Source organism: Bactrocera dorsalis, chromosome 6 (genome assembly GCF_023373825.1).
Source record: "Bactrocera dorsalis isolate Fly_Bdor chromosome 6, ASM2337382v1, whole genome shotgun sequence".
NCBI classification, from domain to species: domain Eukaryota; kingdom Metazoa; phylum Arthropoda; class Insecta; order Diptera; family Tephritidae; genus Bactrocera; species Bactrocera dorsalis.
In genome coordinates, this window is record NC_064308.1 from 9,190,020 (window position 1) to 9,205,376 (window position 15,357).

Below are 15,357 nucleotides of genomic sequence, written 5' to 3' on the forward strand. Positions count from 1 at the left end.
TGGTTTGATGTTAGCCAGATCCACCGGAACCACGCTGCTAGAAATTGCATGGGCCATGTCGTATAAGTACTTCGAATCGGTGGAAAATTCTTTTTTTTCTGGAGCAGGGGGCATATTTTGCAACTCAATTCTCTGGAATCCGTCCACCACCTAAAAATATATAATAACTAGAGTACCCGTCCACGCTTCACTGTGGCTGATACATAGATAATTCTACTACTACTACCATCTATATGATTTCTATTAGTTGGATTATAATTATTAGTTAATGAGATATAGCATTAATGTGAAGCAACTTGTTTTAGTTTACAAAAAAATGGATTATAAAGCATTTCGTGTGTTAATAAAGCATTGCTTTTTTGGGAAAATACTGTTGAATTTGGGGTCTGCATCAGGGAAATCCACCGTTGAAAAGATATTTGCTATGTTGAAAGCAGGCGAAATGAGTAAAGTAGGTGCCTCCAACAAAAACAACCAAAACAACGAACATTTGATTCTGAGAAGTGTTTAAGTGCTCTCTAATCGGAATAAAGCCGAATTTTTGCGTCGGTGATAGAAACATAGCTCCATAATTTTCCACTGGAGTCCAATCGACAGTCAGTCTAGTATACTGCACATGATGAAGCGGTTCTCAGGCGTGGAAAGACGAAAAGGGCGGCTGGAAAATGCACGCTGGAGATGCACGTACTCAGCGCCTGATTATTGAGCCAGTTATAATCTATTACACTGCATATTTGGTTGCAGTCCTTTTCTTCTATTCCTAATACATAGCAATTGTATCAGTTTTGAGGACGAATCTGCTTAAAATTGTACGCATATATTCAATTGATTCTTACAAACATAAATTTTGAACAAATGCTAATGATTTAAAATATAATTTTTCTATTTATGAGTTGTATTGGATTCTAACATAAAGAGATAAAAGGTATCCTATGTCCTTACTCTGGCTCTAAGCTACCTCCCCACCAATTTTCAGCCAAATCGGTCCAGCCGTTCTTGAGTTATAAATGGTGTAACTAACACAACTTTCTTTTATATATATAGATAAAATAATAATAATAATAATAATAATAATAATAGCAATAACTTACCGGAAGAGTTTCACAAGTTTCGATTTGACGGCTCAGTTTTCCGGTTGCCGATCTTGGTCCAGTGCTGGTTGATTTATCCAAAGCTTCAAACAAATGCCGAAACGGAAGTTCGTCCAATGCAATGGTCTTTTTAACAGCAATTCGAATCGTCGTATAATTCCACCGTGTGGGCCAGTGTTTGTTGGCTCACCGTCAGTGCATATTCCAATTAATGTATCCAGTGATATATTTTTATCGTTGAAAAAACCATTTAATTTGGTTGTTTTGTATTCAGCGGTTTCATGTTCCAGCCTTACGTAACCAATCACTTCAGAATTGGGTTCTCTCAAAATAACAAGATGAGGTTCTTTTACCATCCTAGAGTGATACTTCTCATCAATTTTATCTATCGTTAAAGTATCATCTTTTCTGCCATCGAATGAAAACGCTAACAAATTGGTATCATCTAACCGTTTGCGAAGCACTTCTTGTCTGCATTTCTCTTTTTCTCTGCGAACTTTCGATTTATCCATGATGAGAGGTTTCCCATTTTAAACTCTTGCAAAAGAGCGGTTCCCAATGCTGATGCTACTCTATCAGGCACACCAAATCTGTCACATACCAAGGCAAAGTTAAAACAATCGTATCTCTCTGTGTATTGTGCACTTGTGCTTCTATCCATATCTTCTTGAATCAGTGGCGGTGCGTATGTTGAATCATCGGGATCTTGGTATGTTGGCATTGATGACATAGACGTTGCTCCTTGCTCTTCAGTTTCCATCATAAATGTATTCATTGTTAGTCTTCTCTGATTATGTTGATGGTGCATGAACTCTTTGAGGCGTTCGGGAACCCAGCCGCATGCACATGGAGCTGCCTTCAAATCGCATTTACATGTTCCAATGTAAAAAATTGTTTCCAGAGATTTTACATACTCATACACAATTGTCTATTGTCTATTGTTAGTTTAAGATCATCACTTAAATTAATTTTTTTCATTTACATATGTTCTGACTAAATAAATTTCTTAAGAGAAAAAATAGATATTATTATAAATAAATAAATAAAAATAAAGAAAAGACATAGCACTTTAGCTGATTTTTTCATGTAAATCACCAAAAATGGTGATTTTTTGAAATGATTGTATGGGGAACCCCCCCAGGGGAGTTCCAGGGGGTGTGCCACTGACATGGGTGGATCGGCCGTCCAAAGCTAATGGGGGTCGGTCATACTTTTGGACTCGATTGGAGCACTCTAAATGGGTTAAAGTGGGATTTTTCAAAATTTGCCCCTACCCAAAAGTTCGACCCAAATTGGGGGACATCAAAATTCGTTTTAGAAGTATGGTTCCTTCGGCAAAGTATCTTATTTTGATCCCTAGAATATGATTTTCATAGAGCAATGGGCGATTTTTTTGCCACCCCACACATCGACCCGGCCTATAACACATATTCCAAAATAAATACCTTGCTAATTCTCGTTCCGATGGGAATTTAGAGAACGATTCAGCTGCCGCACATCCGCAAACACAAGATTTCGGCATTCTTCTGTAAACACAAACTTATTAAAAAATTCGACATATTTCTAATATATTCATACACCTTACCTTAATCTTGCTTTATTTCAGCAACAACACTTATACACAATATAAACAATATAAACTTATTAATAACACTAATATGTATTATTAAAAACTTCAACACATCTTTCTGTTTAAACTCAATTTCCAATTGATGTTTTCCTATAACGGCTAACGAATTGTCAATTTGTATACATATGTCAAACGACAAATTACCACCCAGGATTGTATCCTACTGCATGCAAAAATTTAGAAATACTTGAAGCGTGTTTAAAAATTGTACAAATAAAAAAAAAACTGATTTGACATTAACCAACAAGTAATATTCCAATAAAATTGAACAGATATTCAAAGTAATTCAATATAATCACTTAAATAACGTAAACACTTGCATTATTTAATATTAGGTTGTCAAAAAAGTCTTGCGGTATTTTTATTGAATCAATTTGTGTGGCACCCATACATCGAGCTTCTTAGTGACTCCAAGCTTCTTCAAATGGTTTATAACGGTTTGATGACTACTATGCTGGTCTCTTTCGACCAATTCAGCGATTTTATCGCAATTTTCGACGACAGGCCTTCCGGAGCGTGGCGCATCTTCGACCACCTCTATACCAGAACGAAAACGTTGAAACCATCGTTGTGCGGTGGAAAGGGAAACTGTATCGGGTCCATAAACTGCACAAATTTTATTAGCGGCTTGAGATGTTGTTTATTGGTAGCTAATTTAGACTCTTTTTAAAAAGAAGGAATATCTGGATAATTTACTCGGAGAAGAAGATAAGAGCTCAGAAAATGAAGATGATAGTGAAGATAAAAATTGGCTTCCACTCTCTGGCACAGCGAACATTCCTGCAACGTATGGTGCAACTGCAAGTGAAACGTACAAAAGGGCAGGGGAGGAGTGAGTCAGAAGAGAGTGAAGTGGACGACACAGCCGCAGGTGTATCGACGAGAGGGGAAGAAGCTGGTAAAAAATGGTGATGAACACGTTGCGAAAGACAAAACTGTCTGATGTAAGAAGCTACCTGAAATTCGACAAATAATATTTGCGACAGTGGCCCTGCTAGATCTACAGAAACATTGTCTATAGAAGATGCATTTAAGACTATAATCTCGGTTGGAATGGTTGATTTTATTGTTCGCTATACTAACCATAAAGCTCTAAGGTCTATAAAGATCATAATGCGCAAAGTCCTAATGCAAATAGAGCGTGGCGTTCGGTAACTGTGCCAGAAATGTATGCGTTCATTGGAATTCTGATTTGCTCTGGCGCCAATAATTCGAATACGGATCATACCATCAATACATGGAAGAGTAACTCGTATCTTGTTTATCGTGCTGAGATAGATTTCAACAGATTTCGACCTCTTTTGCGTTATATTAATTTTAAAGATGCCAACACACGTCAACCACGTACAGAAAATTAAAAAGCTGCTCCTATTCGTGATTTATGGACAATGTTCAATGCAAATTTGGGTAAAGTTTATTTCACAATCGATGAGCAGCTTTATCCTTATCGTGGGCACACAAAATTCACACAATACATTCCTTCGAAACCCGCTAAATTCGGCATACAAATTTGGTGGATTTGCGATGCTGAAAACGCATATGTTCGAGAAAAAATCAAGGAGAGAGAAATATAACAATGGACAATTATTTTACGACTTTGCCTCTTGCTAAACACTTGCTTTCATGAAAATTGTAAAAAAAAACCTCATATGATTACTCATCATAATAAATATAAGACTGGCGTTGACACAATGGATCAAATGGTGAGCTGATACACCACTCATAGACGTACTCAGAGATTGCCTCTTGCAATGTTTTTCAATGTCTTCGATATTGGAGACCTTTCTGCTTAGCGTGCTCGGATTTTCGCTCACCCCTGTCACTGTTGCAGAACAATAAATTGAATCTCGCGACAGCTCTGGTAGGAATGAAGTCACTGGTTCTTGTCACGTTTACTACCAACTGACAACCAAAAAGCGAAGAATTCGAGTTTTTCTTCGCTTTTGATAGTCAGCTGTACCAATTGCTAAAAGACGAACACTCTATATAAAAAATAATATGTCCTGATTGTGCTGAATAATTAATGAAGATTCAATAAATTTATGTTGCCAATTCATGTAATTATTTATTTATTATCCCTAGTTTTCTAGTTGAAACATTTATCAGTATTGAATATCATTTACAGATAATTGCACTGTTTTTCATATAGTGGGTCCCCGCGAGTTACCTAATTTCAAACATATTTTGCATTTTCCTATAATTTTTTTTTTCAATTTTGAGTACTGAAATAGCTTTATTTCACCGAATTACTAGCATAAAGGTGTGGTGGTGGACACCCGTATACCCGGGTGCTCACATAAGGGTTAATCATACTGAGCAGTTTGCACTACCGAAAAGCCCTATGACTATCAACAGTGACGTGAGAGCCTAGTCGGAAGAACAGCGACTAATATTTCGTCTTGCCCTCGTTCACTACCAGATCCATTTTCTTTGCTTCCCTATCCATTCTGGAGAAAGCAGAACTAACGGTGCGGTTGTTAAGGCCAATGATATCAATATCATCAGCATACGCCAGCAGCTGTACACTCTTAAAAAAGTTTGTACGCTCTCTATTTAGCCATGCAACTGGAATTATTTTCACCAGGAGTTGATTGAAGAAGTCGCACGATAGGGATTTGCCTTATTTAAAACCTCGTTTAGTATCGAACTGCTCAGAAATGTCCTTCCCGATTCTGACGAAGCTTTTGGTATTGCTCAACATTTTTCTACAAATTAGCTGGTGCATGCTCCCTATCAGTTCTTCGCCGCTGTATTTGGATAGCTTGGCTGATCTATGGGTCAACTGCCGCTTGTTGTTCTTAAGGCGTGTAATTGTTACTCGAACTTTGCCATGGTCGGACAGTGGAACGTCCGCTCCATCGTCATTCATTGGGGAATCGCGTTCACCATCTCCTTCTGTTATGCTTTCACTGCCATTCAGCAAGAGGAAGAAGTCTTCCCTCCATAATTTCAGCATGCTCCAGTCTTGAAACCTTCTCTAAGTCCCCGCATCTTTTCGGAAAAATTTCGAGCTTTTCAATCTCTTCATACTCACGCATTTCGCTCTCTCTCATTTGTGACTGCAAATTTGACTCACTTTCCTCTTCAACTTTCGATATCCATACAAACCCGTAAATGGTCGGCGATGTTTTCTCTCCACTGCGGTACCTCGTCGTACCAGCTGTTCTTTGGTCTTTTGCGTTACGGTTGCAGCTGTACGTTTGAAGCTTGAAACGCTTGTGATTGCAGCTTCTGGATGTCGCACCTGTCTTGTGTTTGTTGACGTGGGTCTTTTGCTGCACAGAAGCGTGTGTGTATCTTCGGTACAACAAGATAGTGGTCCAAGTCAATTCTAGGACCTTGGAGCGTACGCACTTCTAAAACACTGGAGACGTGTCTTTCTCCTATCATAACTTGATTAATTTGGTTGGTGGCTTTTCGATCCGGAGACGGTCAGGTAGCTTGATGAATTTTCCTCTGCTAGAATCTAGTACTACGGATAACCATATTTCGGACCCGCCGAAGTCGATCAGCCTCAACTCATTTGGGGACGTTTCATCATGGAGGCTGAATTTACCGACCGTTGTGCTAAAGGCACCTTCTTTGTCCACCCTGGCGTTGAAGTCGTCAAGTACGATTTTGACATCGTGGGGAACGAAGCTCACATAGATGCACTCCAAGCGTTCAAAGAAGACATCTTTGTACACATCGTCCTTCTCTTCCGTGGGCGCAAATCAGAGATATTTGATGCAGATTGTGGCTAGACGTTCATCCACCAGGACTCGCCCAAGAAGTCTTTCTTCCACCACGAGTTTTACACAGATTTTGCGCTTCTTTATATGGCCACAGTAGTAAATGCCACAAGAACCTACTCGTCTTAGTCCTTATCCCGTCCATGGAATTTCTTCAGCGGCAGTGATGTCAACTTTTACTATTACGAGGACATCAACCAGCTGGGCAGCGTCACCTTTCTATTTAAAGGACCGGACATTTCAGGTGCAAACCTGAAAAAAGAGGGTCTCTCATCCGAGGCTGTTTTAATCCTTTCATTGGAGGTGTTCTACTTGGACTATATGTTAAAGAATCGTTTTTGCCACTCCGAAGTGAATGGCGCTCAGAGAACTTTCCTCATTTGCGTGAACATCTACACATGTCTCCACAATTGATAGTGGTGATTCTGCAATTTTACTGTTTTTTTTGTTCATTCGGTACATTTACTCATTGTATTGACTCACAAAAATGCAATAAATTCTATTACTTTAAAACTTTTAAATCTTTTAACGCCTCTGTCGACAGTTTTAAACTGGGTGAAATCGGATTATAATCACTGCCAATTTCAATAAAACAATATTTTTAAAACTACTAGAACTGTGATAATTCACTAAACAAATACGCCAGAAGTACCTCTCCGTCTATATGAATCAAGTAGCTTCCGCCATAAGTTCTAATTCGAAGTATTAACACTAACTAAAATAAAGGATTTTGGTGAAAGGAAGGTTGGAGTGCGCCCCCTTCGAAATCAATTATGCGCCATTTGATACACTATCGTGAGTCCTTCCTGATATCACGATTCATAGTACTGCTGAAACTATTTCATGCCCTCAATGAAACTACTTATCTCTTTTTGTAGATTAGACATTCAGACATTAGTACCTAATGGATTTCAAGATTTTGATGTGTGGTTTGTCATAGAGCAAGACACCCATAGAGGAAGTGTAGTACCGTTTCGTTACTCCCTTTATGATTTTGATTTGACCTAACTCGTATTTCCCAGTCTTTGTGCCAGATATTTCATATTCAACTTCCATCAACCAAAATTTGTTTGTGTACAGTTTCATTTCGATTCTAAGTAATATTATATGCACAGAAAATATTTCAAAATTGATTTAAAATGTTTTATTTAAGTCTGTATTTACAATTCCAAAACTGTTCATATTCTTATTATTAGTATTTAATTCAACAAATATATCATTTGTTATTTATACAAAAGTTATTTTACGTATAATTATATTTGCTACTTAATCAAAAATATTCTAGTGAACTATAATTACAACACTGTAGACAAGATTGAAGGCGCCATTGAAAGCATTCAATATACAATTTTACATATGTTTAGGTATAGAATATAGCACAAGATTTCTCAGTATGCACATATGTATACCCTGCGGCTTTTCAAAATTCCGAATATGTAATAGAATTTTAGAAAACCTAAGCTGCAACAAATATCGTAAGAAAATTTTTACAAAGTTATTACCGTTTTTTCTTAAACATTTTATTGAGTTTGCTCCGTTTCAAAATCATTTCATAAAGAACTTCAAAACCTTCTTCTAAACCTTCTCCAGTTATGGCACAGGCTAGTTGGATATACCAACTTTTAAATTGGTGTGATGGTTCTGAATAGCTGATTGATTAAGTCATTGTTTTTTGCTGGAATAGTGCATTAACAGCTGTCGCAGTCGGAGTTGTCACTACTGAAGGTTGTGAGGATCCACATGACAACAAATGTTCGTCGCGAGCGGTCGACAAAAATGATGTGTATGTATTACTAGTATTACTAATTCCTTGTTCAGTTCTTATTTCTCCAACTGATGACGATTCACAGAGTTGGTTACTGTTTCCACCACTGTTACTAAACATTTTAATGTTGTGCTGCGATATGGGTGTCATTGTTTTACCAAACGTATTCATACTAACTGTACTGCTGCTACACACAATACTACCAGTAGATGATGAGCTCGGTCTTATATTTTGCGTATAAATAGCTGGATATAATACGAGTAGTTCATGAAGTCCTAATAATTTTTCTAATTCCTTAGGACTACGAGCACCAGGTAAATCTTGTTTGTTAGCTAATATCAGAACAGGAACACCCTAAATATAATAATTAGGAGCTTTTCTATTCAAAGTTATAAAATTTGCAAAATCTCATCGGTTCTTTATTTGAAACGTTAGATTGGTTCATGACATTTACTTTTTGAAGATAATTTCATTTAAATGTTGACCGCGGCTGCGTCTTAGGTGGTCCATTCGGAAAGTCCAATTTTGGGCAACTTTTTCGAGCATTTCGGCCGGAATAGCCCGAATTTCTTCGGAAATGTTGTCTTCCAAAGCTGGAATAGTTGCTGGCTTATTTCTGTAGACTTTAGACTTGACGTAGCCCCACAAAAAATAGTCTAAAGGCGTTAAATCGCATGATCTTGGTGGCCAACTTACGGGTCCATTTCTTGAGATGAATTGTTGTCCGAAGTTTTCCCTCAAAATGGCCATAGAATCGCGAGCTGTGTGGCATGTAGCGCCATCTTGTTGAAACCACATGTCAACCAAGTTCAGTTCTTCCATTTTTGGCAACAAAAAGTTTGTTAGCATCGAACGATAGCGATCGCCATTCACCGTAACGTTGCGTCCAACAGCATCTTTGAAAAAATACGGTCCAATGATTCCACCAGCGTACAAACCACACCAAACAGTGCATTTTTCGGGATGCATGGGCAGTTCTTGAACGGCTTCTGGATGCTCTTCACCCCAAATGCGGCAATTTTGCTTATTTACGTAGCCATTCAACCAGAAATGAGCCTCATCGCTGAACAAAACACGCGCGCGAAACACATTTCGAACCGAACACTGATTTTGGTAATAAAATTCAATGATTTGCAAGCGTTGCTCGTTAGTAAGTCTATTCATGATGAAATGTCAAAGCATACTGAGCATCTTTCTCTTTGACACCATGTCTGAAATCCCACGTGATCTGTCAAATACTAATGCATGAAAATCCTAACTTCAAAAAAATCACCCGTTATTAAACTTTACTTAATTGTCAGGGCACTTTGCGGTTCTCATAAGTTCCATTTTAGCTTCCTCCATACGCTCAACATCAACTGAATCAACTACAAAGAGAATGCCATCAGTACATCTGAAATGAGCAATAATAAATCAGTTAAAAATACATAGCTATATATTAGTAATATTTGAGAAAAGGGATAGCTTTTATAAATTAACAACGAAATAGATACAGGTCTCTCAAAATTAATTTTCTTCATGCTTTTGTCAAAAATGTTTCTGTATTTGGTTATTCAGACTAACGTGTGAGGATTGGCAATTGCTTGCACTAAGGGCTATACTCAAGGTCAGCACTTTAGCACAAATAGCTCTAGTATACCGGATATGCGTGTGACTGTTTTGGATACGCGAAATATTAAAAAATCGCTAATAAAAATTTTAGTAAATCTCTAACCCGATTTCCATAGTGTTTTAGTTTAGATTTCTTTGTTTGTTTGTTATACCCTTGCAACATGGTGCTACGTATTGTTTGTATCTTCTAAAAATAATGGAGATAAATATAGGGTTATATATATAAATGATCAGGATGATAAGACGATTTTAAATCCGAATGACTGTCTATCTGTCCGTTCGTCTGCGCAAGCGATAACATAACTAAAAAGCTAAAGACTAAATCAAGGTTTAAAATTTGGCTCAAGCGTTCGCAGTAGTAAAAGACACCTGCGGGAAAAAAATTTAAATTGCCCTGTCTTGCCATCTAAGAGGTTTAATGTATACATATATAGTTAAGGGAGAATCTTTTAAGTATCACAACCGACATAGTCAAAATGGATGAAATTAGATACTAATCCCGCCCACTCCCCATACAACAATTCCGTTTAGAAATACCTAAAGCCGAAAAATCAATAAATAAATATGTCAAAGACAGTAAATTTTAGGCCTAGGATGACTTTAAAGGTGTCTGGATAGAAATTATTACCATTGTATACCTGCGTGAAAACCAAAAAAATCGGTCTACAACCACGCCTACTTCCCATATAACACAATTTTGAATTCCATCTGATTCTTCTACTTTCCAGGATGCAAATCAAGCACTGATATATCGGGATATAACTTTTCGGGATTAGTGCGCCACCTTATGGCCAAAAATTTTTCAAATCGAACCAAAACTATTACAGCCCTCAGATACCAAACATGTAGACCAAAGTTCCAATTGCGCATTTTTTTATCAAAAATATTAGTCAATCTGTGAGATATATGTATTATAGAAATTCGGAAACTATTACAGAAAATGCTTTTATAATATTATAGTAAGATGCAGAGATGTGAATTATTTGAAATACACATATTGTATTTGAAGTGCAAATACAAAATGCAAAATAACTATTTTTATTTTATATTTGAAATACTGTATATAAATATTTAGTGTTTATAAAGTACAAATTAGTTTTGTTACATTTTTAATTCTTTTTCCTATTTTCCATTCTTAAAACCAAGATTACCTTATTTATGCACGCACTAATCGTGATGGTAGTGTTGTCATTCTCAATTACAGTCCAGTCAAAATAGGCTAACTTATGACTCAAGTTCGCATTAATTCCCAAAAAGCTGGATTTTTGTGCAGGTCTTAGATCAGCCCCGAAGTTGCTTATAAGCAACTTCTATATATGTTTGACATCGTTTAAAAAGTCAAATACACAAAAACTTCTTTAAAATACACATCTTATCGATCAACTTCATGGTCATGATTAACCCTTTTAGCCCCAAAGTTGCTTATAAGCAACTTCTATATATGTTTGACATCGTTTAAAAAGTCCTTTGGGGCTGAAAGAGTTAATTTTAAAATCTTGCAAAAGAGCGGTTCCCAATGCTGATGCTACTCCATCAGGCACACCAAATCTGTCACATACCAAGGCAAAGTTAAAACAATCGTATCTCTCTGTGTATTGTGAACTTGTTTCTATCCATATCTTCTTGAACCGGTGCCGGTGCGTATGTTGAATCATCGGGATCTTGGTATGTTGGCATTGATGACATAGACGTTGCTCCTTGCTCTTCAGTTTCCATCATAAATGTATTCATTGTTAGTCTTCTCTGATTATGTTGATGGTGCATGAACTCTTTGAGGCGTTCGGGAACCCAGCCGCATGCACATGGAGCTGCCTTCAAATCGCATTTACATGTTCCAATGTAAAAAATTGTTTCCAGAGATTTTACATACTCTGTAAATTGTTGGGTGTTGTTTCTTCTCTTGATTTGCTCTTGATACTTGTCAAGCAATTTATTCAATTTATTACAAACACTTGTATATACTTTCGCAACAAAGTTACTAAGGAGAGTAATATAGTTTTGTTCACATAACGGTTGTTTGTAAGTCCTAAAACTAAAAGGGTCAGATATAGGGTTATAAAGGGTGATTTTTTAAGAGCTTGATAACTTTTTTAAAAAAAAAACGCATAAAATTTGCAAAATCTCATCGGTTCTTTATTTGAAACGTTAGATTGGTTCATGACATTTACTTTTTGAAGATAATTTCATTTAAATGTTGACCGCGGCTGCGTCTTAGGTGGTCCATTCGGAAAGTCCAATTTTGGGCAACTTTTTCGAGCATTTCGGCCGGAATAGCCCGAATTTCTTCGGAAATGTTGTCTTCCAAAGCTGGAATAGTTGCTGGCTTATTTCTGTAGACTTTAGACTTGACGTAGCCCCACAAAAAATAGTCTAAAGGCGTTAAATCGCATGATCTTGGTGGCCAACTTACGGGTCCATTTCTTGAGATGAATTGTTGTCCGAAGTTTTCCCTCAAAATGGCCATAGAATCGCGAGCTGTGTGGCATGTAGCGCCATCTTGTTGAAACCACATGTCAACCAAGTTCAGTTCTTCCATTTTTGGCAACAAAAAGTTTGTTAGCATCGAACGATAGCGATCGCCATTCACCGTAACGTTGCGTCCAACAGCATCTTTGAAAAAATACGGTCCAATGATTCCACCAGCGTACAAACCACACCAAACAGTGCATTTTTCGGGATGCATGGGCAGTTCTTGAACGGCTTCTGGTTGCTCTTCACCCCAAATACGGCAATTTTGCTTATTTACGTAGCCATTCAACCAGAAATGAGCCTCATCGCTGAACAAAATTTGTCGATAAACACATTTCGAACCGAACACTGATTTTGGTAATAAAATTCAATGATTTGCAAGCGTTGCTCGTTAGTAAGTCTATTCATGATGAAATGTCAAAGCATACTGAGCATCTTTCTCTTTGACACCATGTCTGAAATCCCACGTGATCTGTCAAATACTAATGCATGAAAATCCTAACCTCAAAAAAATCACCCGTTATATACCAAAGTGATCAGGGTGATGAGTAGAGTTGAAATCCGGATGTCTGTCTGTCCGTCCGTCCGTCCGTGCAAGCTGTAACTTGAGTAAAAATTGAGATATCATGATGAAACTTGGTGCACGTATTTCTTGGCTCCATAAGAAGGTTATGTTCGAAGATGGGCAAAATCGGCCCACTGCCACGCCCACAAAATGGCGGAAACCGAAAACCTATAAAGTGTCATAACTAAGCTATAAATAAAGATATTAAAGTGAAATTTGGCACAAAGGATCGCTTAGGGAGGGGTATATTTGGACGTAATTTTTTTGGAAAAGTGGGCGTGGCCCCGCCCCCTACTAAGTTTTTTGTTCATATCTCGGAAACTACTATAGCTATGTCAACCAAACTCTATAGAGTAGTTTTCTTCATGCATTTCCATATACATTTCAAAAATGGAACAAATCGGATAATAACCACGCCCACCTCCCATACAAATTTTATATTGAAAATCACTAAAGGTCGTTAACCGACTAACAAAAAACGACAGAAACACCAAATTTTACGGAAGGAATGGCAGAAGGAAGCTGCACCCAGGCTTTTCTTTTAAGTTGAAAATGGGCGTGGCGTCGCCAACTTATGGACCAAAAACCATATCTAGGGAACTACTCGACCGATTTGAAATTCGGTATATAATATTTTCTTAACACCTTGATGACATGTATGAAATATGGGTGAAATCGATTCACAACCACGCCTTCTTCCAATATAACGCTATTTTGAATCCCATCTGATGCCTTCTCTGTGTAATATATACATTAGGAACCAATGATGATATCGAAATAAAACTTCACACAAATACGGTATTTGAGCTGAGGTATCCCTTGTGGAAAAATTGTCGTGATCGGACTATAACTTTTCAAGGTCCCTGATATCGAACACGAAGAACTCAGTGCCTAACCTAATTTTTCACCGAAAATATCGGTAAATCTCTCAGAATTTAATTCTAATTAATTTTACAACAAAATAAAAAATATATAAATGACGGATAATGAAATTTCGATTATCACTTTATCATGCGAGAGTATAAAATGTTCGGTGACACCCGAACTTAGCCCTTCCTTACTTGTTTCAGCATTATTTCTATAACAAGTTTTTCCCAAATTCCAATCAACTTATCTTGTACTTGAATAGTGAATGATTTATGGGAAAATTTTTTTTGTGCTGATTTAGCACGTTCGCTTAAGTAAAAATAATATCTCAAGATATCCAGATGGGTTGGTAAATTAAGATCAGTCAACTCAGTAGACACACCAAAAACAGTAACATCATGCTTGGGTATATGACTCATTGTAGTTGCTTCATCTTGCGGTGTAGAGGATGGTGGATTCATTGTAAACTTTTTGAGGTAATAAGAATGAAATGGTAATTGTAAAGTAAGACGCGTAGGGTTTCGGTTGTTAAATAGAACTCAGCTCTGGTTGCCCAGAGCTCCTTTATTTATAGCATTCCTTATCCTAATTTATGTATGCACCACATACTGAGTGCATACACACATCTTAACACTAATCTACTGTACATACCGACAGTATGTACACATATCTTAAGCATAAGTGTTTTCAAGGGCAAACACAATTGTCTATTGTTAGTTTAAGATCATTTGCGATCTTCAGGGCAAACATAATTGTTTCTTGTCTATTGTTAGTTTAGGATCATTTGTCATCTCAAGGGCAAACACAATTGTCTATATTATTAGCCATACCTGGCTAATTCTCGTTCCGATGGGAATTTATAGAACGATTCAGCTGCCGCACATCCGCAAACACAAGATTTCGGCATTCTTCTGTAAACACAAACTTATTAAAAAATTCGACATATTTCTAATATATTTATACACCTTACCTTAATCTTGCTTTATTTCAGCAACAACACTTATACACAACATAAACAATATAAACTTATTAATAACACTAATATGTATTATTAAAAACTTCAACACATCTTTCTGTTTAAACTCAATTTCCAATTGATGTTTTCCTATAACGGCTAACGAATTGTCAATTTGTATACATACGTCAAACGACAAATTACCACCCAGGATTGTATCCTACTGCATGCAAAAATTTAGAAATACTTGAAGCGTGTTTAAAAATTGTACAAATAAAAAAAAAACTGATTTGACATTAACCAACAAGTAATATTCCAATAAAATTGAACAGATATTCAAAGTAATTCAATATAATCACTTAAATAACGTAAACACTTGCATTATTTAATATTGGGTTGTCAAAAAAGTCTTGCGGTATTTTTATTGAATCAATTTGTGTGGCACCCATACATCGAGCTTCTTAGTGACTCCAAGCTTCTTCAAATGGTTTATAACGGTTTGATGTCTACTATGCTGGTCTCTTTCGACCAATTCAGCGATTTTATCGCAATTTTCGACGACAGGCCTTCCGGAGCGTGGCGGATCTTCGACCACCTCTACACCAGAACGAAAACGTTGAAACCATCGTTGTGCGGTGGAAATGGAAACTGTATCGGGTCCATAAACTGCACA

At 37.1% G+C, this 15,357-nt stretch overlaps 1 protein-coding gene across 24 annotated transcripts in view; it reads right to left on the minus strand.

Annotated features, from left to right (window-relative positions):
• The window catches only part of LOC105227111 (ADP-ribosylation factor-like protein 4A), a 566,667-nt gene that overhangs the window by 149,546 nt on the left and 401,764 nt on the right, over positions 1 to 15,357 (minus strand). For 19 of the 24 annotated variants that reach the window (XR_007423153.1, XR_007423151.1, XR_007423141.1 and 16 more), the window contains one exon: positions 3,048 to 8,571. Coding sequence is in view for 5 of the 24 variants with exons in the window: in XM_049459664.1 (XP_049315621.1) it covers positions 8,110 to 8,571 (462 nt within the window). In the remaining 19 variants the exon portion in view is untranslated. Of the gene's footprint in view, positions 1 to 3,047; positions 8,572 to 9,145; positions 9,446 to 9,507; positions 9,611 to 15,357 lie in introns of those variants that run through there. The other 5 variants (XM_049459663.1, XM_049459662.1, XM_049459660.1 and 2 more) reach the window with 4 other exon arrangements.